At 44.7% G+C, this 22,715-nt stretch overlaps 5 protein-coding genes across 11 annotated transcripts; 2 read left to right on the top strand and 3 right to left on the bottom strand.

Moving 5' to 3' along the window:
* Positions 1–60: 60 nt before the first annotated feature.
* Positions 61–995, bottom strand: kiss2 (kisspeptin 2). Its single transcript, XM_052055957.1, has 2 exons — positions 853–995; positions 61–751 (listed from the first exon to the last, which is right to left on the bottom strand). Exons 1-2 carry the CDS (start codon positions 962–964, stop codon positions 492–494), a joined length of 372 nt encoding a protein of 123 aa, XP_051911917.1. The 5' UTR covers positions 965–995; the 3' UTR covers positions 61–491.
* On the top strand, positions 883–8,711 carry gys2 (glycogen synthase 2). Its single transcript, XM_052055945.1, has 18 exons — positions 883–1,016; positions 1,784–1,912; positions 2,509–2,690; positions 2,930–3,121; positions 3,211–3,396; positions 3,828–3,972; positions 4,147–4,264; positions 4,341–4,461; positions 4,553–4,659; positions 4,978–5,037; positions 5,127–5,205; positions 5,985–6,098; positions 6,219–6,345; positions 6,454–6,549; positions 6,624–6,787; positions 7,114–7,194; positions 7,519–7,752; positions 8,277–8,711. Coding segments are annotated over exons 1-17 (2,103 nt in total). The 5' UTR covers positions 883–1,015; the 3' UTR covers positions 7,720–7,752; positions 8,277–8,711.
* spx (spexin hormone) lies at positions 8,231–10,384 on the bottom strand. Of its 3 annotated transcripts, none has more exons than XM_052055954.1 (6): positions 9,877–10,384; positions 9,521–9,601; positions 9,301–9,358; positions 9,142–9,204; positions 8,742–8,828; positions 8,231–8,383 (listed from the first exon to the last, which is right to left on the bottom strand). In XM_052055954.1, exons 1-6 carry the CDS (start codon positions 9,961–9,963, stop codon positions 8,319–8,321), a joined length of 441 nt encoding a protein of 146 aa, XP_051911914.1. In that variant the 5' UTR covers positions 9,964–10,384; the 3' UTR covers positions 8,231–8,318. The 3 variants fall into 3 exon arrangements, with proteins under 3 accessions (XP_051911914.1, XP_051911915.1, XP_051911916.1); XM_052055955.1 differs by having other exon boundaries at positions 9,142–9,201; XM_052055956.1 differs by lacking the exon at positions 9,142–9,204.
* Positions 10,385–10,769: 385 nt separating this feature from the next.
* strap (serine/threonine kinase receptor associated protein) lies at positions 10,770–14,517 on the bottom strand. Its single transcript, XM_052055951.1, has 9 exons — positions 14,101–14,517; positions 13,418–13,553; positions 13,242–13,323; positions 13,086–13,158; positions 12,858–12,957; positions 12,493–12,630; positions 12,253–12,389; positions 11,539–11,688; positions 10,770–11,459 (listed from the first exon to the last, which is right to left on the bottom strand). Exons 1-9 carry the CDS (start codon positions 14,210–14,212, stop codon positions 11,398–11,400), a joined length of 990 nt encoding a protein of 329 aa, XP_051911911.1. The 5' UTR covers positions 14,213–14,517; the 3' UTR covers positions 10,770–11,397.
* A 92-nt stretch (positions 14,518–14,609) lies between these two features.
* Positions 14,610–22,333, top strand: LOC127594051 (protein bicaudal D homolog 1-like). 5 transcript variants are annotated; one of them, XM_052055939.1, is made up of 12 exons: positions 14,610–15,138; positions 15,260–15,536; positions 17,709–17,921; positions 18,060–18,215; positions 18,332–18,636; positions 18,769–18,943; positions 19,075–19,551; positions 19,674–19,852; positions 20,037–20,430; positions 20,551–20,745; positions 21,073–21,224; positions 21,424–22,333. In XM_052055939.1, exons 2-12 carry the CDS (start codon positions 15,297–15,299, stop codon positions 22,331–22,333), a joined length of 3,396 nt encoding a protein of 1,131 aa, XP_051911899.1. In that variant the 5' UTR covers positions 14,610–15,138; positions 15,260–15,296. The 5 variants fall into 5 exon arrangements, with proteins under 5 accessions (XP_051911899.1, XP_051911898.1, XP_051911900.1 ...); XM_052055938.1 differs by having other exon boundaries at positions 15,206–15,536; XM_052055940.1 differs by having other exon boundaries at positions 14,610–15,536; positions 18,063–18,215.
* Positions 22,334–22,715: the final 382 nt, after the last annotated feature.

Genomic DNA, 22,715 nt, shown 5'->3' with positions numbered 1-22,715 from the left:
AACTGGAAATGACTCATCACAAATTACTGAAGGTGAAAACCATTTAACAGAAGTGCCCTTGAATTAATGAACGTCAGATATATGAACATTGAACCTAACTATAATTAGTAAATGATGACTGAAAACAAAAAACGAATAAATACCATAAGCCTCAACAAAACAAAAATCGAAGTCTGACTTCACATAAATAATGTGGATTATTGTATGAAATGAAATAACACTCTCGGTTTTATCTTTTTGCTGTGTCCAACAGCAAGACTACATTACAGGTTTAAAAAAAGTGGGGGAGATAACAGTGAACGACATTTTACTGCCACCTTGTGTCAAATTTACTCACCACTAAAAGTACAGTAAAGCGTTTTAATAATTTTACATTGCTCTTACTAGAGTGTCCAATAACTACTGAGATTAAGTAATGTGATTTCTTTTTCACTTTTCCCATGCCACTTTATTCGTAGTCCAACATGGCACACACAAAGTCAAAATCATCTTCAGGTCAGCACCTCCAGTTGTCGTGGAAAAAGTGTTGGAGGTGAAAATCTGTTTGTTCTGGCTCTCTGAAGAGCTCTCCTGTAGATGAACGGATGATTGTAGCGCTTGCCAAAGCGAAGGCCGAATGGGTTGACGTTGAATTTGTTCCTGTGGTCGTTGCACAGGAGCTGCTGCTGGGTGTCGTTTTCTCTCAGGGAGAAACAAAGGTTGGGATCCTCCAAAAAGTCTCCCACGGCGCTTCTTCTGGAACGGACGGAATCTAATGGAAAAGGTGGAGAATCAAGATCATACCTGTAAGATAAGAAATAACAACTAAATGGGCAAGCAGCGGAATGCTGTATGGAGAGCAGAAGTTGTTACCCGTTCCCTGTGATTCCTGCTCAGGTAGAAATCCTGACAGAGCTGCTCCGAGACACCTTGCATCTTCGCCAAAAATCAACCCACACATCATAACTACAACTGCAAACTTCATCTTGTGAGAAGAAGACCCTCGCTTCCTCTCTTGTGTCCCGAAAGCTGCAAAAGTATGTGGTTAATATTTTGCTACTCCAACGATATGATCACCGTCATCCATTGCGACTTGTTTTATATCCCACTCGAAGAGGTGACCCCGCACCCCGGTAGCTCGCAGCCAATCACATTCACCCGCATTTCCGTAAATTGCCGTGCGGAAATGCATCATTCATTCGTTTTTCTCAGAAAATGTTGACACCTCAGTTTGTAGTTTGGGTTCATCTATTTCACGTAAAGGGAACAGTGATTCAACGTCGCTGTGTCATTGCTGGGTTTGGATTCGAAATTGATGTATGCCGAGAACTGTGATTTCAAAACATTCCCGTAAAATGCAAAGAAATTCCACATTTACGCTTATTGGAACAGATATCAGGAAAGAAGTATTATTTTGATCAGTGTTTGCTTTTCTAGCAAGATATTGCAAACAACTCCAGTACTATATTTTTTTCATGTGTTGTATCAATGTAAAATATCACTTGACCCTCTTTAAGTAATTTTAATACTTACCGGGAATACTTCCACTTCCGACTTCATTTCCCAATCAGCTTCATGCATGACATCACTAAACCCAATTTTGTTATCACGTGGTTTGTGTTTATGTGGGCTAAAGGTTGGCGGCAGAAGGCAGAGTGGGAGTTCATACCCCGTCACACCATATCGATCTTGTCCTTCTCTCTCGTGAAGGTCCAATACCGAGTCTCCTGTTGAGAAAAAGCTTTCTGCAACTTTATCAGAAACGTTTTTTGGCGTTTTTTTTTAGCGGTTTGTTTGTTTACAGTGAAGATGCCTCTGTCACGGTCTTTGTCGATGACATCTTTAAGTGGCGTACTGCCAGCATGGGAGGAGGATGACTTGCCCGTGGAGGACCTGCTGCTCTTCGAGGTCGCCTGGGAAGTCACCAATAAAGGTTCAACGTTTTTGTTCCCGTTGTCCATTATGAATATTGTTTCGATTCTTTCTTTTAGACCTAATTTTGGGGGCATTACATTGAGAGTTTTGTGTGTGTGTGTGTGTTCCTTCAAAACACGTGCGACTGCAACTCCACGCAAGAGTAAATATTGAAAGCCAGAGAAAATGGAGACAGTTCAATGCCTTTTAAAAGTTACACATTAAGCTAGGCACCAGCTATTCCTATATGTGGACTTCACCATTTTCACGATAACGCCATGCATTTCTAAAACCACGTTATGACCACGGTAGCACCTTCTCACTTTCAAAAGAAAACGAAATGTAATTTAACCCTAACTGGTCACGTCGTCCAGTTCGGAGGCCATTCAGGTGTCTCATGCTGTCCTCCGAGACGTCATTTCAACGTCATTGTGGGCTCGCTGAGCATTAATGGTCTTTCATAACAGTCTTTTCTGCTGTGGGTCAGACACTGGAGGAGAAAAGAAAAAAAAAACACTGCAGCGCTCTGAATTAAATATTCAAACATGAAGTGTCTGGATTTTTGAAAATGAATGGGTGGGATCACTAATTGGTCTCGGTTTGTGTTTGGTACAGTCGGAGGAATTTACACTGTGATTCAGACCAAGGCCAAGATCACTGTGGACGAATGGGGGGAGAACTACTTCATGTTGGGGCCCTATTTTGAACACAACTTCAAGACTCAGGTGGAAGCCTGCGAGCCGCCTTTTCCTCCAATCAAGAAGGCCTTGGATGCTCTGATCCAGAATGGCTGCCAGGTTTGTGACATTATGAACACGCACATTATTTTTCCCCCATAATATATCTTCAGCCGTTAATACATGTAACCACTAGATGGCAGTTGTACACTATGGCCCATCGTGACTGCATCCTGGTCTGGCCAGATGTGAGGATGAAGGAGAAAATTGTTGCATTCATCTGAAGATACACCTGAATATATATTTTGAAGCTCAGAAATTATACAGCAAATGACTTTTTTGCCCGCTCTTTGTTTTAGGCTTACTTTGGCCGCTGGCTAATTGAGGGCAGCCCCTATGTGATCCTTTTTGACATTGGAACAGCCGCTTGGAACCTGGACCGCTGGAAGGGTGAACTATGGGAGACCTGCAACATTGGTCTGCCCTACCAAGACCGCGAAGCAAATGACTCGCTCATCCTGGGCTCGCTGATTGCCTGGTTCTTCAAAGAGGTCCCCATTTTTTCCCCCCTCCCAATAACCTTTCTCAATCATTCAGTAACAGATGTATCGAAAAAATAATGATGCCCTTTTGTTTCCAGTTAACAGACCTGCTTGGAGACAAGCCCAACGTCATCGCTCATTTCCATGAGTGGCAGGCAGGTCCCGGGCTTATTCTCTGTCGCTCTCGGAAGATCCCCATGGCAACCGTCTTCACTACTCATGCAACTCTGCTGGGACGATATCTCTGCGCTGGGAATGTTGACTTCTACAATAACTTAGATAAGGTAAAGTTTATGCCAAGGAATTAGGGAATCGCCCTAACCGCACTTGAAGGTCTTAAACTGAATATCGTCAATTGTCGTTTTGTTTCGTGGAAACTGACCGCAGTCTGTAGACCTTTACAAGCACTTTGAGTATTGTTTAAAGGGGTTGAAATGTGTGTGAATGGGGTTTTGTAATTGGCCCATTGGAAAGGTCAACATTGGAGCGAAAGGCCAGTCACCGGTTGAGTGGATGATTGACAACAAGCGTACACTGTTCGACCTGAACCGGCGAATCCATATTTTGTTCATCAGTTTTATGGATGCAATCATTTGGAGCGCATTATCCATTTTCAGCTGCATGCGCAGATTGCGAACGTGGTCTGCTTGCTAAAAGACTTTGACTACTTTGTAGTTTTAATAAATGTTGCTGTGTGGGTGTGTACGCGCTGCAGTTCAACATCGACAAGGAGGCCGGCGAGCGTCAAATTTACCATCGCTACTGCTTGGAGAGAGCCGCGGTCCATTGTTCTCACGTCTTCACAACAGTCTCGCAGATCACCGCTGTGGAGGCCAATCATATGCTACATAGGAAGCCAGGTAGACTTTTAGGTTTCACGGTGTGTGAGTTTTGGATCTAGATGATTCTGTGGACTTTTCTGGGGTGGGGGGTGGGGCGGCAATATAAATAGACAATCCGCTCAGAGGCATACGTTTTAAAGATGTGAAGTCTTTGTGTTTTTCTTTGCTCCTTTTAATATGTTCACCGAGCAGATGTGGTGACTCCCAATGGACTGAATGTAAAAAAGTTCTCAGCCATGCATGAGTTTCAGAACCTACACTCCATCAACAAGGCTCGCATCCAGGAGTTTGTCCGAGGACACTTCTACGGGTGAGTCTTGGTGATGAACAAATGAATTGTCCACCGAATCAATTGGTTTGCGAAACCAATGCGTTTGTTTTAACAGACATCTCGACTTCAACCTCGATAAAACGCTCTTCTTCTTCATCGCTGGGCGCTACGAGTTCTCCAACAAGGGAGCCGATCTTTTCCTCGAGTCGCTATCCAGGCTGAACTACCTGCTTCGAGTGAGTCTTCCATCCCCCAAGGGCAAATCTTCTGTTCAGAACAATCTGTGCCATGCGTAAAGCATTCTTCTTGCTCAATCCCCTGCCTCAGGTCCACAGAAATGATGTGACGGTGGTCGTTTTCTTCATCATGCCAGCTAAAACCAACAACTTCAATGTGGAATCCCTGAAGGGGCAAGCTGTACGCAAACAACTCTGGTATGCCATGCGGTGGTTTATTTTCATGCTCGTTAATGAATTTATTTAATTGTCTTTCATGGGGATTCCAGTCTCACTTAAACTAAAATCTGTCAGCCAATCCATCGCTATTGCAAAAAGCAAACCCACCCCCATCCAAAAATATTACCGTATTAGGATTTTATTCTCCTAATACTCCTTTTTTTTTGAGTGCCCCAAATACTCCTATATCTGTCTTGAAATACATATTAAATATTGGCCATATAAAAGAAGCCATGAGCAGAAAAAAAGATAACCTACGTAGTGTAATTATTTCCAAGTGTGGTTTCTACTCCACAGGGATACGGCCCACACTGTGAAAGAGAAGTTTGGGAAAAGGCTGTATGATGCGCTCTTAATGTGAGTCGTTTTTAATTTTTTGGGAATAAAATAAGCTTTGAGTTTTTTGTGATTAAAATCTGGTTTAAATAACTGGTGTGGGTGATCAGAGGCAAGATCCCCGATATGAACTCCATTCTGGACCGGGATGACTTCACTATAATGAAGAGGGCCATCTACGCCACTCAGGTACAATACTGTCATCTGAACTACTATTTTTTTTTTCATTTTTATTATTATTCTGGGCTGCGTGTACAACCTCAGCTCCATCTATTTTGTTTTTTTCTGAATGGATCCACATTTCCCAAGTAGCTATCAATGAGAGTGATGGCGCCCACTACTACTGAATTATTGAAAGAGGTATGAGGTAGATCCTCATGTGTGGTAAACCATGAATGAAAGTCGGCGCAATAACTTAACTGAGACCCAATTACCGTCTCCTATCCCAGACTCTGGTTTAATCGACTGGTTGTGTCAGTGTGATCTACGTCATAACAGAGAGTTGAAATCTAAATCCGATTCAAAGGTCTTTCTCAATGAAAGAAATTTATGTTAATGTCAATATTTCAGAGGTTTTGAAATTGAGTGCAAATGGGACTCACTACAAATGTCCGGCGGGCATGATGGACTGAATGTCCTCATCGCTAACTCGAGAATGAGTTGTTGTGATTGGTCGTTTTTCATCCGCTGCCACCCCAGTTTTCATCACCCCCCCACCCCCCACACACTTTGCAATAACCCCCTTGTTTATTTCACAAAGTTTCAGAACCATTGACTGTCACGCTCTCCGGTCCAGGCTGCTGTCTGGGTTGGCATTGCAGCTTTAAATGTCAGCTACAGTTCTACACTACATTATTTCATTAAAAAAAATTAAAACCAGTTTTTGTTGGTGATGAAAACAGACTTCAAAGGCAAAATGCCTTTTATTTGTCGAGAATGGATTATCCTAATGTGCGCTCTTTTGACAGAGACACAGCCTCCCTCCAGTGACAACCCACAACATGCTTGATGACTCATCAGATCCCATCCTCGCAAACATCCGACGGATCGGCCTCTTCAATTCCAGGAACGACCGTGTTAAGGTACTCTCTTATCGATCGCCTTCCTGTGAGAGTTTTACTTGTTGCCTATTTGGATTTCAATCCACAATGACCTGAACTGTACTGTTTCTAAAGCTCTCATGATGCGTTTCTCCTCCCCAGGTGATCTTCCATCCCGAATTCCTGTCCTCTACCAGTCCTCTGCTGCCGCTAGACTATGAGGACTTTGTCCGTGGCTGTAACCTCGGCGTATTCCCCTCCTACTATGAGCCTTGGGGATACACACCAGGTACGCTCAGGACAGTCAGATAAGCGATGTTTTCAATACTTGTAGTTTGTTGTTGCTACCACTATGGTGGCCATATTGTCGTTTTTCATTTCTTGTACTATTCCTCAGGTGAATGCACAGTAATGGGCATTCCCAGTGTGACGACAAACCTTTCTGGTTTTGGGTGCTTCATGGAGGAACATGTATCAGACCCTGCCGCCTATGGTGTGTAAACACACGCACAACTAAAATAGCGTCGCGACATAGTTTTTTAATTTTTCCCTTCACTCTTTTCTCAGGTATTTACATTGTGGACCGGCGGTTCCGTTCTGCCGATGAGTCCTGCAACCAGCTGACTCAGTTCATGTTCAGTTTTTGCCAGCAGTCGCGGCGTCAGCGCATCATCCAACGCAATCGAGCGGAGAGGTTGTCTGACCTGTTGGACTGGAGATACCTGGGACGGGTTTGTTCACGCAAAACGGTCTCTATTCAGTTTAATAGATGGTCGGGAATTTAATCCTGCCCTTTGCGGGATTGTCGCTGGAGCTTGCTGCCAATAGATGACAAATGTTTTTAGTCTTTTTTTTCCGGGCTCACATAATCCAAACTGCTATTGTGGAGTGTACAGTGGTTTTCTTTTTTTTTTTCTTCAGGACATTCTCAAATGGTTGCGTTGGCCACAACAAAGATTTGGAACTTATAAACTCTTGCTTTGAAAGCCATTGCATTAAAAGTGTGTTTTCTCTAATAAACTAACTGCTAACGAAATTATTGACTTCTCATTTACAGTTCTACATTCACGCACGCCTCCTTGCGCTGAGCAGAGCTTTCCCTGACAAGTTTAAAGTGGACCCAATGGCGCCTTTAAAGGTCAGATCCTAAGCTCCAAATTACTAATGGGTTAGGGTATTGACAAAAATCAGACATTTCCCCACAGCCAATGAAATGTCAACACAACGTTACGCTGCTCCACATTAGTCGAGCTGTGTGTATTTTGTGAACAAAGTAAAATAAATGAATAAAATTGTGCTGCTATCATCCCAAGAAAACATGCTTTTGTTTTTACCGTCCTTTGAATTTTTAGAGGCGCTCCTGTTCTGAGAAATGTGGATGCGGTTGTATCCGTCCCGCATTTTTTGGGCATTAATTGACAATTAAAAACAAAATCCCAATATTCATCTTCTCTATCCACAGATGGAAGGTTTCCGCTATCCCCGGCCTTACTCGGTGCCCCCCTCTCCGTCGGTTTCGGTCCACTCCACGCCCCACCACAGCGACGTGGAGGACGACGACGATGATGATGAACCCTACGATGAAGACGAGGAGGCCGAAAAGGACCGACTGAACATCAAGGCTCCCTTCGTCCTGGGTACGGCGCCAGAAGACAAAAACTGAGATTTTTACTGATTTCCAGGATTCCTAAAGAGGGTAAGGTCAGACTTCAATTATTTAAATGTGAGTGACATGTCAATGTAGGACTGAGTCGCTTTAAGTGATAGCAAACATTTAAAATTGACCTGAGTGGACGACTGAATAAATTAATAGACGCACATTAATATTTTCAACTCTGGGGAAAAATGCACTTCACACCTGGAGGTGTCCAGGAGACGTCTGAACTAATAAAAAAAAAAATATTTTTTTCATTTTGAATATACAGTTTTAAATACATACCAATATTATACAATTGTGTTTTGGTTCACTTGTATTTAAATATTTTCTCAACATGCAACCTGTAGACACAATAATAAAATTTTAATAGCTGACAGCTCTTGAATTGGATCGTGATGATATTGCGCGTTAACATCGATGCAGTAAGTAACCCACCAATGCAACTTCAGGCAACGTCACAAAAATGGTGCTTGCAGTTTATTAAAACGTCACACTTCAAATGTACAGTTTTCAGAGTCGGCGATACAATGTACAAATCATCCGTTCTTCTCCCCCCGGCGCAGAAATGGACGACAACATCCGTCAAACCAGGGAGCGGCGCACTTTCAGAAGTATTCTCTCTTCCACACCGGCATCTCCTGGAAGTACACCTCCTCGAGGTTTTCATCAGCTCCGCGAAAAAAGACATCGAGACAATCACATTTCAGGTGGAGCAGTGCATCAATTCGTACAACTTGTCTAGATTCTTTTAGTTGCTCTTATCTTCAGAATTGTTTATATATACACAGAGGATAAAAGTCGGTCGCGGAAAGAAAACGCCACAATGATCAATGAAACTGTATTTAAGTGTCAAAATAATAAAAGGATGGAACTCTTGCGCCCAACCTATTCGAAGCAGTTACTGCAAGAAAATAATTTCTGGAACTATCATCACTGGGTGCACCCCCCCCCCCCCAAAAAAAATCTAAAACAATGATTGAATAAATAATATAGAACAAGCGAGATATTCCACGCGGTGCTTCGCTTACCCCCATCCCTGGCCTGCTGCAAAAAGTTGAGCAAAATAGTGGCAGCCTGGTCCACGTTCAGCTTCTCTGTGTTCTGACTGCGGGTCTCTGTTAGGAAACGGAGTGCCGATTTATTACGGACAGTTTAAATTTGTTCCTCTTGAGCGCAACGTTGTTTATTGGACGTTGTGAGAGAGGCAGTCATTAAAAATACCTCAATGTCGCCGATTCTTTTATTGTATTACATTTCCCGTTGTTTTTAACTAACCATGACTCTGGCTTCTTGTACCGTATTGATCATTTAAGGTCGCGAGGAACTGGAGCCAACCCAAACGGAGTTCGGCACACCAGTGCACAATTTAAAGTCTGTTGAATATTTGACAATTCAGTTTTGACTTATGTAAGCAATGTAAGGTTGTACCTAAATGTAAAGTGTCATACACATCGCCCTCTTTTCGGTCCTCTGAGATGAACCTGCGTCCTTCTGAGAAAATTGCGCAGAATCAAAAAGCATCGCATGAAACTCGCAGGCTAAAACTTTGGAATGAACGAAAACGGGAGTTGAGCTGCAAGTACGTACGAGTGCCTTTGAGATACAGCATAGCCTGCGGTGTCCAGTTTCTCCTTTGGAAGGAGCCCTAAAAGTCACGGGGGAAAAAAAAACATCAACTTGCGTATAAATTTTATACCCAATTTTAGATGTATGCATAAAATATATATTTTTAAAATGAATTGCAAAAATCTGGATTTGTCATTGTTCATATTTTCGGTAGTGTTAAAGAAAGGAAAATAAACCTAACCTTCGGCGCACTCCAGGTTTGTGTGACAAACGCAACCAGTAAGAGAGTCAGAATATAAGTTAAAGTGATGGTCTTCAAACCCTGCGGGGGTTAGAAAAGGGCAATCAATTTTAATACTCGAGTATACTCATGTTACAGCATGATCAAATGTCATTTCTGCAGTATAACAGGACACAACATTCTTTTGCAGAATGTGCAATTTTGGTTAAGAAGTCAAAAGGATGATAAACACTGAAAACCGCAACCCCAAACAGCCTGGAAGAAACGCTAAAGACGTTAATCAAAACCTTTAAAAAAAAAAATAAAAAAAATTAGACCTTCAAATGTGGAATTGAAGTCAATCTTACGCAACTTACATTCATGGTGAAAGATAGCGCACAGGTTCGGTGTCGAGAAGGGTGAAAAGGTCCTGAATCACTTCTGCTGCTCTTCCTCCTCCTCATATTTATATCCTCAAGATGGGGAAAGTCTCCCTGCTCCCCCCGCCTTCTTTGTGATGCCAGCAGCGATAGGTCACGCCAATTTGATGAACGGGGGGGTGGGGTGGGTGTGAATGAATGGAGGCCTGCAATCAATTCAACGTGTTCATTGACTGGATGGAGTACACTGTAAATATTTCTGAATTAAAAATGCTGCCGTAAGCAGCTCCAGCCCCGCCACCGGCGCAATTTCTCAGAACGATGGTATCGTAGGGCCACTGGAAAATGTTGCGGCTTGGTGCTGCCCGCTGTCAATCGCGTCAGCGGCAATATTTTCCCATCGTACAATATTGGTGTTTGACTCCCGTGCACAGAAGCAAACAATGAGAGATGAGAGATGGCTCTAATGAACCAAAATACCACCGCTGCCAATAATGAAACAGGATTAGGGTGCGGATTTGATTTGGATTTAAAGGTTTATAGTGCTGGATTGCAAAATGTGAAGGGTCAATGTCCATCATGTAAAAGCTCTCCAAAGGCCAAATTATCCAAGTCCATAAAATGCAACGAAACACATTTTCAGCAGCATCAAATGGATTTATATCTGGGGCTACACCTGTCATAAAAGACGATTCAAGACAAGTCATGGCTGCAACAATTTTAAAATATAACCCTTCGAGTCGGGTTCATCAAATCAAAATCCTTTTTTCCAAGGTTGCTTTTTGGGCTGATAAAAATCTCCGCGTTACTTGATCAAAAATTCCCACTTCCGATTTTTCTCACGCAATAACTACAAAGCACCGATTGGCTTGATGTGCTTTACATTGACATAAAACGGCAACAAATTTCTTTATTCAACCACTGGTTAATGATAAACAAACCAAAAAGTCAAACGGTGACATTTCTTCCTCTTCCACTTTTTGTCACAAAACATTCTTTTGACACTTAGACATAACCCGTCTCTTACGAGCACAGCAGCGGCGAATCCTTAAAGCGATTAAACAAAAGCTCTTACGTGGCACAACAGGCTCTCGTATTGCGATTGAACTGAAAACAACAGCCTGGCTCCAGCTCATTAAATAATGAAATAGAACCTAAATTGAACTTATCAATGTCCACGTGGTGACATGTTGAAGCCGACATACCAACCGGGCTGATCAGAGACAAAGCAGGCAGCTACGAATGAGCGGCACGCACGTATAGCTCTACTGCTCGTCTCTGTCGCCCTTACTGTCTACATGCCTGCATAAATGTGTATCTGTGTGTGTGTGTTGATGTGTGTTGCATAACAGACAACAAGTCGGCCACATTTTCAACATCAGTTCCTGATAGATGGAGATGCTCGGGACTCTTGTCCTTGCTGGGGCCTGATAGAACTCAACCGGGACCGCCGTGTCAGCTGCGTCTTCCTCGGGTCTTGTTTTCCTCCCCCAATCAGCAGCACGCTTCTCTCCGTCTTTAGGCTTTAATTTCAGGAGGTGAGGTGTATATCTGCTCCGTGTTCTCTGCCGCAAGCTCCTCTGAAGAGTGGCACAAAAACAGACATGGTGACTACATAGAAGAAAAAAAAAAGGCTTGAAATGAAAGCGGCAGGTTTACCAGGAAGAACGCATTTCCAAAGGCCATAGGTTTTCCCCACTGCTGTTTGCCACAGACGAAGTGTGCCGTCCTCAGAGCCGCTGGCGTACAGCTCGCCATCCGGACTGAAGCGGACACAGTGCACGGGACCAAAGTGACCTTTATAGGATTCTGTGGATGAGAGAAACACATTATGGCGTTGACAAGACCACTCAAGTCACCATAAAAAGGTACTTATCATTTGATACATATTTACAAGTGATGCATAGTTTTGTCCACAAGAGGGCTCCCAATCCCATGCAAATTTTATTTCACCAGAGATGCACTATTAAGGATGAATTGGCCATTAATTATCTTGTGATCATGGAACAACAATATCCTCTCGCAGTGTAAATTCCCCCCCAAAAAAGGAATTTACAGTCAACTTTGACAGACAGCCAGTTTGACTGTACATTAAAAAAAAACATGTTATTGATCCGAGTGTAAACAGGTCTGTCACAGTACACAAACTGAGTCATGTGATACTAGAGGGCGAGTGGGCAAGGCCACAAGTTGACAGAAATTAGCCAAAAGCAAACATTTGGCGATCAGAAAAGAAAACAAAAAAGTATTTAGAGTGCTTTGAAATGGGGAGGAAAAAGTTGGGTGTACATCGTAACATGTTCCACGTGAAACAGATGTCTGATTCAAACATAATTGCTCCTGAAAGAATTGCCAAACAGCAAAACCTCTTACCCAGTTCCTCCTTGGTGCTATAGTCGTATTTATAGAGCTTGAAGTCCTCTCCGCCTGCGACAAAAAAGTCCTTGTCTGGGTGGAGCGATGCCGAGTTGATGGTCGCTGGGGCATCCACAGACTTGATCGGGTCAAGGCTGCATAATGACATTGCAGATGAGTTCCATTGTTATTTATTCCCAAACAAAGTTTTATTTATTAATTTATTTTTTAAATGATGTGGCCCTCGCTGTGACATACCTGAGAGCGTTGTAGAAAGCAATCGTCTTCCCATATGTGATCACAAGGACCTCGCCGTCAACCACGTACTCCATGCTGCTCACGGACGTGTCAAACGTCAACGTCTTCACCACCTCCATGGAGGTCCTGTCCCACAGTCTGGTCACGTTCAAAATTTAAAAAAAAAAAAAACGTTTCGTCAAAAATACAATGGCCGTTTGGCATTGGACATTGGCACTGACTATTCAGACTATTACTATTACGTCCGGTGCTTGCATACGATTATAAAACCATTGCATCTTTCGTTCACCACTGTATCGAGGAATGTTTCAATGTATAATTCTCACGACACTTTCTGCTCATCCAGGAGGCGCCGCTTCACTGACCGTATGGTTTTATCCTCCGCTGCTGAGAGAATCTGTTTGTCATCATTACACCACAGGGCCTTCTTGATAGGTGAGGTATGACCAGCAATCTCCTGTGGTGCTGTAAACACCAAATATGTACCCATAAATGCATTTCAGACGGAAATACTTTAGTACCAGAGGGGCTCTGTAATCTATTGCGCTGATTGAGCACCAAATAAAATAACATAATTTCGCCGATTTACACACCGGCATCGGGGCTGCTGAGATCATAGATGCGCAGGAGCTTATCATTTCCTCCAGTCAATAAACAGTTACTGTCCTGAAAAGGTTTTGACGGAGATGCATAAATAGACTGTAAATGGGTAAACGGCTACTTTAAACGATTAAAGCTTCCACACTCACCTGAGTAAAGGTGACCGTCTTCACGATGTGTTTGTGTGCCAATGTGAGGACTTCGTCACCACTGACTGCATCCCACACTTTTCTGGAAAATATAATAAGTGCATTACTAAACATTTGCCACGCTACAGTTATTTCTCTCCGGTTTAGGGAATGATTTTGTGCATTTGTCCACTCACGCTGAGAAGTCTGCCGCGGCAGTGGCTGCCTTGGTGGCGTCAGTGTTCAGAGTGGCTCCCCAGACAGCACCTTTGTGACCCAGAAACGTTCCAATCCAGTCTCCTGTGTCTCCCTGGCGCAACATGGGCTTGCCATCTGAACAGAAAAGAAATACGACCAAAGTGATTTATTTATGCAGCACTTTAAAACAACCATTGCCGCACACAAAGTTCTGTATATGGAGTAAAAATAAATCATACAGACACGCACTGGGACCAAACACTATAACTTTTGTTTTGCAAATACTGTACAATGAAAACAGCAGGTGCCCTAAAATTGGATGTCATTAAAAACTACGAATAGGCCCGCCTCGGTGCTATGAGTCATCTTAAAACCTGACTGGAAATCCTCCATGTGGCGTGATGTTAATCCCAGAGAGATTTCAACTGAGTGAGCACCACCTAAAATATTGCAAACCATCTTGATCAAGACCAGGTTTGTTTGGCTGGGGTTGCACTGCATTATGTTTACAAAGTTAGGGGACAGACTACAGATGATAATGCCCAAGGCCATATTAGAAATGAAGGAAAATTGGTAATTTCCTGGAACAAAACAATTTGAATAGAAAACTCAGTATTTAATACGGACTTAATCAATAGCGTTCCACAATAGACCAGAGTACTGTACAGTATGCCAGTCTCACCTTTGCAGGCGCTAATGAGAAAGTAGCCATAAGGGGTGATTCCACTGAAGGCCAAATCCACGACAGGCCGAGTGTGACCAGAACAGGTGAGCGGAGTCTGTCTCATCGCCATGGTCCTCCAGCCGGGCAGGTGACGGTTTGCACAGAGAGTGGGGGCAAGAACCGGGTGGCACTTGAGCTGCTAGCTAGCTGGCTAAGCTAACAGAGGAAGGGAAACACGCTCGAAATTTACTAGGCGAGATCCGTTGTCTTGGAGTTGCCAGCTGTTGACTGTTTCATGTGTACAATCAGGAGGAAATTCACAGCGTATTTTTGTCCAACTTGGACGGCGGGTCACCCTCCCAGCGAAGGAATGGCTGTCGTGCTAATAGCTACAACATAGCAACTAACTAGCAACGTGCAATGCGTTGAAGCGACTGCGGGGTTAATGTAACCCGGCATTGCGCTTACCCACAGTAGGGTTACACTTCCGGGGAAACGTTTAAAAAAATCGTTTATAAGGGGAGTATGACTTAACACATTTTAAACCAGCGGGTGATACGGATGTTTTACTTACATACGATTTATTTCAAATTCCATCCATTTATTCTCATCGATAACATGAACTCATAAGATTTCCATTGAAGTATTGGTTCCACGCGAGTAATACTAAAGCGGAATTAATAATAATACAAAAATGACGCCTTTTTTTCATTTTAATTGGGTTATTTGTGAGTTTGCATTATTGGAAGATTGTTTCCGATTTGTCCAGAAATGTTTTACAGCCGTTCTTGCGACGTGAGCGCGCACGCGGTGCCATAGACCCGCGCATATCATTAGGCAGTACTGTCATCCTAACTGTAGTCGTGTAACCTGTGTCTGCAGCTGGATCACACAAGGGGGGATGCCTTGCTTATCGGCTGCGGGTGCAGATGGCGGCTTGAAGCTGGTGAATAAGCAGAAAACAGAGGGAGTGGACGCGGATGCGGATCATGAGGAGCCGCATCCCTTTCAGCGTCACGCGGCTGAAGATGAATGAATCTAGCGATGAGGATGAGGGTACTTTGTGTACATTTGCAGGGGTTGATTGTTTTCGACGCGCTATTTGAAGCAGCTTTTTCCTCAGAGGGTGGCATTGTGGATTTGTAGTCTCCTGTTTCTCCCTCCTGCGGTCGCGCAGTTCCGCTCATCCGACGCAGGGAGGGAGGAGAGGGGCGATGGCCGCCGGTGGAGCAGCAGGAGGATGCGGAGACACGGTGGAGCAGTGCCGGGCCGAGGTGGAGCGTCTGTCCCGGGAGCTGGCAGAGGCCAACCGCGAGAAGATCCGGGCGGCGGAGTGTGGGCTGGCGGTTCTGGAGGAGAACCAGAGCTTGAAGCAGCAGTATGCCGAGCTGGAGGCCGATCAGGAGGCTCTGAGGCTGGAGCTGGAACAGCTGCAGGAGGTGGGCTCAGCAGGGGTACGGCTTTGTTACTTGCAAAAAGTCGAGTATTATTCTCGGACTAACTTGAAAAGCCATTCTGGAAGCATGCAGGGGAGAATAGTTTCAAGTTAAAAAAAGACTTTGATGAAATATTTTTGAGTCATAAATGTAGGTCGACTCATCAATGACTGGCAATTTGCCTCATCAGCTGCAAAAATAGACTTGGATAGGATTGAAAATGACAAGAAATAAAATCAAGTAAATAGTTTTTAAAAGATGACAATTCAAGAGACAGAATTGATCTCAAAGCATTTGAAATGTTAAGTTTCTGACACATTAAGAAACCACCTGAATCTTGCATGAACAAGCACAAAGTGACAGAGCCAAGGAAGAACTTCCTCTAAGAAAAAAAAAAAACTACCGCAGTTCCAAGGCTTGTGTAGGCCAGCAAGGCAAGCCAACTTTATTTAAATATCAGATTTCATACACAAGGTAACTCAGTGTGCTTCGCATAGTTACAAAACATTTGATGGCAAAATAATTGAAGTCATTTTAAAGCAAAATCGAGTATGTGTACAAAATCACCACATCACGTCGGTATTAGGTCTTTTAGCGTAATTCCGATTTGTTAAACGCTATAATAATGATTTCGGGGACCGTTTTCAAAAGGCCAAAGTTGACACACACTTCTTTAGTGTTTGGTACTGACTGTATAGCATTAGTCAGACCCTTTATGATGGCCTTTCACAAGCTCACAATAGTTGGCTGGAGTTTTTGGTTTACACAAGCCTTTATAGGTGAGGCTGCCATCCTGGATTTTCATAATTGGGAGGGTTAATATTTGTTCGCAGCACCGTGCACAAACTTTTCACCAGTGAGTTGAATAAAAGATTTAAAGGATAATCAATAACACTTCTGTCCAGGATAAATCAGCAGTGTAATGTAATGAGTGTTGTTGTTTTTTTAAAAAATCTATCTTAAGTCTCAGTCTTGTTCAAATGGATCTTGAAGGTGTTCCAATAGGCAGTCTTTGTTGAAAAAGGAATTTGTGATGTATTTATAGTAAGTGGAGCATTGATGAAAAAAAAAATGCAGCGGGCAGACATCAGTGCTGAAAAAACAGGAGGAGGACTCGGCTCCAGAAGGATGCTATGTTACTCTTTTGTTTACGTCACTGTACATGACACGCCCCTCCTCTTGGTATGAGGTCATCGGACACTGCCGGTCAAATTTCTGCGGAGGTTTTCGGGCGGCACGAAAATAACTTTGCCTTCAAACAGCGACTATTCTTGACCCAGTTGAAGGGCCATGTGGTGTCATGTGGCGTCGGCTAGCACTTTATCATTTGACTTGTCTTTATGAATGTTTTGAAGATGTAACTTCCTGGTCTCGAGCGCTCTCGGTTATGAATAACGCAGAACCACAGTCCAGAGGCACTCAAGAGCAGACTAAGTGCCTGAAAAATGTATGTGTGGGAATCTGCCCGCCATGTGCACACATACACACAGTGTGAAAGCGATGTCATGAATTATTCATAACTGTGAGGTCGTGATCATTTCATCAGGGATCTTGAACATTATTTTAAATTCAAGACATTGACTGCTGAAATCGACATGGTTGTCCTGCTCATGTGTGGAGTAGTGTGGAGAACAATGGAGCAATGACAGGATGAGGACAGTAAAAACAAAGGACTGATGCCAAGGGAGTGGAATCAAGTGTTTTTAAATCTGATTATCCCTCTTCCCTTTGTCCGCCCCTTCCTCCATTTTTTTTCCATTACTCCACCCTAATCTCTCCCTTAGCACCGGTGCACTCATCTTTCCCGTTTTAATACGTTGATTAAAGGAAAGGGAATAAAAGAGGAAATTGTCAGCGGTGCTCTTATGGAAGGAGAAATTATCGACTGACTGCTTTGATGTGAAACCAAATTTGGAACTGAGAGCAAAATAATCCATCGCCTTATTCAGGTTTCAGTTGTCCCCAGTATAGTGACTATATGTCATATTTAGAGGGGATCTTTAAGTGTTTTTTTTTTGATTTGCTGTTTTATTTGTAGATATGAATTGTTCCCCCACATCTTGCACTGCAATAGCAAAGATTTAAAACATGTCTAAAAAAATGAACTCAGCAATATTAAGTATTTATTGTATCTCACTGAAACACGTTAGTGACCGAAACTCATACTTTGTACTCTCATGCTCCATCCAGGCATTTGGTCAGGCCTACTCCACCCAGCGTAAGGTGGCCGAGGATGGCGAGAGCAACGTGGAAACGTTGCTGCAGGAGTCTGCCACCAAGGAAGCCTACTACATGAGCCGGCTCCTCGAACTCCAGGCTGCGGTCAAGCGCAGCCAGGCCACTGCGGCCAATGCGCTGGCTGACAATGACCACCTGAGCTGCCTGCTACAGGAGCTACGGGAGGTAAAGGGGCACATTGTGACTTCATAGAAACTCAATCGGATGGACTCCACACAAGAAAACACCTTAATCAAAATGGTCCGAGCAGAACACTGTAATATGAGAGCGGTCTTTCTTTCTTCTCTCCCTGCTGTGTCTCAGCAGAGCAATGAGATGTTGGAGCTGCAGCGTAGCCGCACGCGAGAAGAGATCGGGGAGTACAAGTTTCGAGAATCCAGGCTGGTTCAAGACTACGCAGAGCTAGAAGAGGAGAACATCTCTTTGCAGAAACTGGTTTCAAGCCTCAAACAGAATCAGGTATTGAGTCTCCAAACAGACACGTGAGCCAGACTTCAGTCTTTTATTTCAGAGGAAACAAATACCAGCGGTGTAGCCGATCGAATGGATTTTTACCTTGATTGACTGTGTTTCAGGTGGAATATGAAGGCTTAAAACATGAAATCAAGGTTTTGGAAGAGGAGACCGATGTTCTGGACAGCCAGTTGCAGGACGCGCTGCGTTTGAAGGACATTTCTGACTCGCAGCTGGACGAGGCGCTGGAGTCTCTGAAGAGTGAGCGCGAGCAGAAGAATCACTTGCGCAGAGAGCTGGTTCATCATCTGAGCATGTGCGACGTGGCGTACACCGGCAGCGCGCACCTGACGTTCACGTCGGCCCCACCCAGTGGCACGGCAACTCCCACAACTTTGCTCTCGCCGACCGCAGAAGATCCAACAAGGTATCACAGCAGAACCTCTATGAACGCTCGATCCACCGTCCATTCCCTGAAACTAGTACGCCAAGTATGATAATGATCTAAAAATGTGCGACTGAATAAAAATGGAATGCATTCGTTATTCTGCACCTCTAGGTGTAATGGCCATGTCCAAGGCGCAACACGAATCGCAGCGGCATCAGGCTCGGTGGCTGGTGCGAATGGAGAACGCCGGGGTACGAGTCGTAAAACCGAAGGTGTGACGACGTCGGACCTCTACAGCGAGATGAATGTGACAGAAGTTCAGAAGCTCAAGCAACAACTGTTGACTGTGAGCTCCTCTTGAGCTTTTGAAGTTCCCTTTTGTATTGCCCAATCTGTATAATATTGATTTAAAATAATTGACTGGCCAAATGATTAGCCTGTATATTATATTAGAAAAATGACTTCTGCCCCATTCAGGTGGAACGGGAGAAAGTTGCACTGATAGCCAGTCTGCAGGAATCACAGACTCGGCTCCAGCACACCCAGGGTGTTCTCTCTGAACAGCATGAGAAGACCCTCCGCCTTAGCCAAAAGGTCACCGCCCTAAGCCGCGGACAGCAGGGAACCCAGACCAGTTTTGAGTCTCTGCTCAACTCTGAAGACCTCAAGGGACCTGACAAAGATAAGACAACCAAAGATGAAGATGAAAACGAGGAGGATTCAATATTTCCTTACCAGTCGCCAGGTTTGGAGGTCTTGCAGTGCAAGTACCACGTGGCCGTGACTGAGGTGGTGGAGCTCAAGTCAGAAATGAAAGCACTGCGGGACAGGTTGGCTCAATGCGGGGAAGGCGTTGCACATGAGAAGCCAAGGAAGGAAGGAAATGCCCTGCAACAGAGACTGGAGAGGAAGGTAACGGCACTAGAAAAGAGCTGCCAGGAAGGGAAAGAGAAGGTACGCCATCTTTTTGTATTAAATCCTCAAATACTTCGTGTGTGTGTGTGAATGGTTTAAAAGTCGAGTCCAGACTTGAACACTATTGTCATTCTTTTTGGACCGTGTTGTCCTCTTGTCAGATTTCTAGTATGGAGGCTGAGTTGCAGGCGGCTCAGTCGGCAGCCGCCGAGAGCCAAGGGGCTTTGAATGCTGCTCAGGATGAACTGGTGATGCTGAGCGAGGAGCTTGCCCAGCTCTACCATCATGTCTGTCTGTGCAACAATGACACGCCCACCCGTGTCATGCTGGACTACTACAGGTCTTGCTCTCGTTTTATTTGCATACGTTTACACCATTAACCATTCTGGAAAACCGTAAAAATTTAGTAAACTCTAACAACAACAACAAAAAAAATCGAAAATGTAATTCATACAAAGGGAGGACCCAATGAACTATCCCTCACTCTCCCTGGAGCTCCTGAGCATCTTTATTTTCTACTCTAGACAGGGCAGGGGGCTCCGGGGCCTTTGTGCCAGTCTCAAAGCCATGTCTGCCGACAACAGTAAAGTTCTCCTCACGCCACGCCTTGCCAGGAGACTGGCCACCGCCACCTCCACAACCTCAACCTCCGGGGAGTCACGGAGCCCCTCTGAGTCTCCGTCCAAAGAACCGCTGTCTGGAGGGGATAGAGGAAGACATAGTGAGGAGGGGGACAAGGAGCTCACGCAGAGTCATTCGGAGCAAAGTCTGACTCGCTGCAGTCCTCCAACACGGTCACCCAGCATCAGTGCCTCATCATCGTCCTCGTCGTCCTCATCGCCCGCTTTGGAACCGGCTGGTGAGCTACGCAGAGAGCCCTTGAATATCTACAACCTCAATGCCATCATCAGAGACCAGGTAGAGAGGCGTGATCTGTTTTAAACTTACAATTTTCCATTTCTGCTGCCCGCTACTTGTTTTTCCATTTCCTCCTTCAGACTTGATTTCTTTCCAAAACGTTCCAACCTAAATTTTCAGGTAAAGCACCTGCAGAGAGCAGTGGACAGGGCTCTTCAGCTGTCCAGACAGAGAGCCGCAGCGAGGGAACTGTCTCCGTTGCTCGACAAGGACAAAGAAAGATGCTTGGAAGAGATCTTGAAGCTCAAGTCCCTGCTCAGTACCAAGAGAGAGCAGATCGCCACCCTCAGACTTGTGCTCCAAGCTAACAAACAGGTGGGGTGTCGTCGGCGGCTACTTGTGTCAGCGTTTGGTTGATCGCCGTTGAATGAACTACTCTGTCTGCGAAAATCCACACAAAGCCTCGAGAAAATCGATATGAACATTTTCGAGACTGGCCCCCTATTATATATCAGAATTCCAAATGAAGTCATCTGTATATGCATTGCTTTCGATGGGAAAGTTGCCCCTGCTAACATGGCCGCCACATTGGCACTTTTTTTAACCTGCTCTAGTCTACCATACATTTGTTTATCATTGACAAGATAGCAGCGCAATTGAATTTCGGTTGTTTCTGGTATCTGTGGTGTATTTTTTCCCCAGACAGCAGAGGTGGCTCTCACCAACCTGAAGAGCAAGTACGAGGCAGAGAAGTCGATGGTGACTGACACCATGACGAAGCTACGGAACGAGCTGAAGGCCTTAAAAGAAGACGCGGCCACTTTCTCCTCCGTACGAGCAATGTTTGCCACCAGGTCAGTGAGCAGATACGAGCAACTGAAATTCGGTTGACAATCCAATTTTCCCTTACCCACTCCTCTCGGTGAACAAAAATTGACCGGTCGCGATGAGGGACCACCTGACCAACTCTGTAATTTTTTTTAATTTTTATTTTTTGGGGTGTTTGTTTTCTGAAGAAAGTATCACCGGTCCTTTTTTTCCCGCCACCCTCAGGTGCGATGAGTATGTGACCCAGCTGGATGACATGCAAAGACAGCTGGCCGCGGCTGAGGATGAAAAGAAGACGTTGGACTCTCTCCTGCGAATGGCCATTCAACAAAAACTGGCCCTCACCCAGCGTCTTGAGGACTTGGCATTTGATCAAGAACAAACGCAGCGTAGCCCCGCCTGCCGGCCGACCCGCAGGAAGACCAGCGCTCCCAAAGTAAGTCTCGCGACCTCGACTTCGGCCTCGGACCTGACGCAAGGCTCTGGTGCAGCTTTGGTCCCCAGTTGTTCCTCCCCTTCCTGCCTTAACAGTCCAACATCAGTTGTCTCTACTGCTGCAGACTTGTCCTCAACTCTGACATCCCCGATATCACACATACCCTGTCGCAGTCCGTCATCACCAGCGATTGCCTCGCCGCCCGAAACTCTGGCGGTAAAAAGCCCTCCGTCTCTGGAGGTGTCAACAACGGCGTCCTCAATCCCCCAGAGGCACGCTCAGTCACGGTGGACCCTCGGGATGCGAACATTTGTCGTGGATTCCCAGAGTTTCCGAATTACATCTCCTTTCTCCCGTAGCTCGACTCCTTCAAGGCATGTCGCTCCAGATACTCAGACCACCGCGCTGACCGCAACAAGACCGAACCAAGCAGGCTCCACCCCTTCGTCTCCCTATCGATCGCCACTGCTTGGGCTCAAACGCTCTTTGTGGAGCCCATCACCCCGGACTCGTCCCTTGTCCAGGCTGACGGGATCTTCCGTACATCACATTCCCTCGTCATCCTCTCAGTACTCTTCTTCCTCCCATAGTTATTCACCCGCCTATTATAGCGCTTCCGGTCCAACATCATACAGCCACTCGAGCCACTACACCCCTCTCTACCCCAGATACTACAGTTCCTTCCGGCCCAGACATTGACCGCACATTTTTGTTGCCCCCCCCCCCCCCCCCCCCCCGTTTTCTATATTCCTGTGCCTACATCTCGGCCAATGCATTTGGAATATTTTGTGACATTACTCAGGGAGTTGAATCCAGGAGCACAAGTGGCCCTGCCTTCCCTTTTATCCTGTGACTACTAATTAGTCCAGAAGAAGAGATTAATAGACTTTTTCATGAGCATTTTTTAGCAGTTTGAGTTGATCTTATGCAAGATTTGTTAAAAACAAAGAAAAAGAATATTGAGATTTTTTTTTTTTTGTTGAGTAGCACATCAAATAGCCTTTATCGGTGTACTAGCCACTCTGTCTGAAATGCTGTGGAAGCTAACATTCTATATTCACAAATGGTCACATGCAAGCGT

Source organism: Hippocampus zosterae, chromosome 21, assembly GCF_025434085.1.
Source record: "Hippocampus zosterae strain Florida chromosome 21, ASM2543408v3, whole genome shotgun sequence".
In the NCBI taxonomy this organism is placed as follows: domain Eukaryota; kingdom Metazoa; phylum Chordata; class Actinopteri; order Syngnathiformes; family Syngnathidae; genus Hippocampus; species Hippocampus zosterae.
This window is presented reverse-complemented; position numbering and strand designations above follow the sequence as displayed.

What these genes read in the sequence shown, in the direction of transcription:
- kiss2 (XM_052055957.1), bottom strand. Translation starts at nt 964, where the DNA reads ATGAAGTTTGCAGTTGTAGTTATGATGTGTGGGTTGATTTTTGGCGAA. An exon ending in GCAGGAATCACAGGGAACGG is followed by an intron (nt 752 to 852) that starts GTAACAACTTCT and finishes CTTTTCCATTAG; the next exon opens with ATTCCGTCCGTTCCAGAAGA.
- LOC127594051 (XM_052055939.1), top strand. Translation starts at nt 15,297, where the DNA reads ATGGCCGCCGGTGGAGCAGCAGGAGGATGCGGAGACACGGTGGAGCAG. An exon ending in AGGAGGTGGGCTCAGCAGGG is followed by an intron (nt 15,537 to 17,708) that starts GTACGGCTTTGT and finishes TGCTCCATCCAG; the next exon opens with GCATTTGGTCAGGCCTACTC. An exon ending in CAAGCCTCAAACAGAATCAG is followed by an intron (nt 18,216 to 18,331) that starts GTATTGAGTCTC and finishes ACTGTGTTTCAG; the next exon opens with GTGGAATATGAAGGCTTAAA.
- gys2 (XM_052055945.1), top strand. An exon ending in CTGTATGATGCGCTCTTAAT is followed by an intron (nt 5,038 to 5,126) that starts GTGAGTCGTTTT and finishes GTGGGTGATCAG; the next exon opens with AGGCAAGATCCCCGATATGA. An exon ending in GGGCCATCTACGCCACTCAG is followed by an intron (nt 5,206 to 5,984) that starts GTACAATACTGT and finishes CTCTTTTGACAG; the next exon opens with AGACACAGCCTCCCTCCAGT.
- spx (XM_052055954.1), bottom strand. Translation starts at nt 9,963, where the DNA reads ATGAGGAGGAGGAAGAGCAGCAGAAGTGATTCAGGACCTTTTCACCCT. An exon ending in AAACCTGGAGTGCGCCGAAG is followed by an intron (nt 9,359 to 9,520) that starts GTTAGGTTTATT and finishes CGTGACTTTTAG; the next exon opens with GGCTCCTTCCAAAGGAGAAA. An exon ending in GCAGCAGGCCAGGGATGGGG is followed by an intron (nt 8,384 to 8,741) that starts GTAAGCGAAGCA and finishes TTTTTCGCGGAG; the next exon opens with CTGATGAAAACCTCGAGGAG.
- strap (XM_052055951.1), bottom strand. Translation starts at nt 14,212, where the DNA reads ATGGCGATGAGACAGACTCCGCTCACCTGTTCTGGTCACACTCGGCCT. An exon ending in TCTCATTAGCGCCTGCAAAG is followed by an intron (nt 13,554 to 14,100) that starts GTGAGACTGGCA and finishes TTTTCTGTTCAG; the next exon opens with ATGGCAAGCCCATGTTGCGC. An exon ending in GCTTTCTACAACGCTCTCAG is followed by an intron (nt 12,390 to 12,492) that starts GTATGTCACAGC and finishes GTCATTATGCAG; the next exon opens with CCTTGACCCGATCAAGTCTG.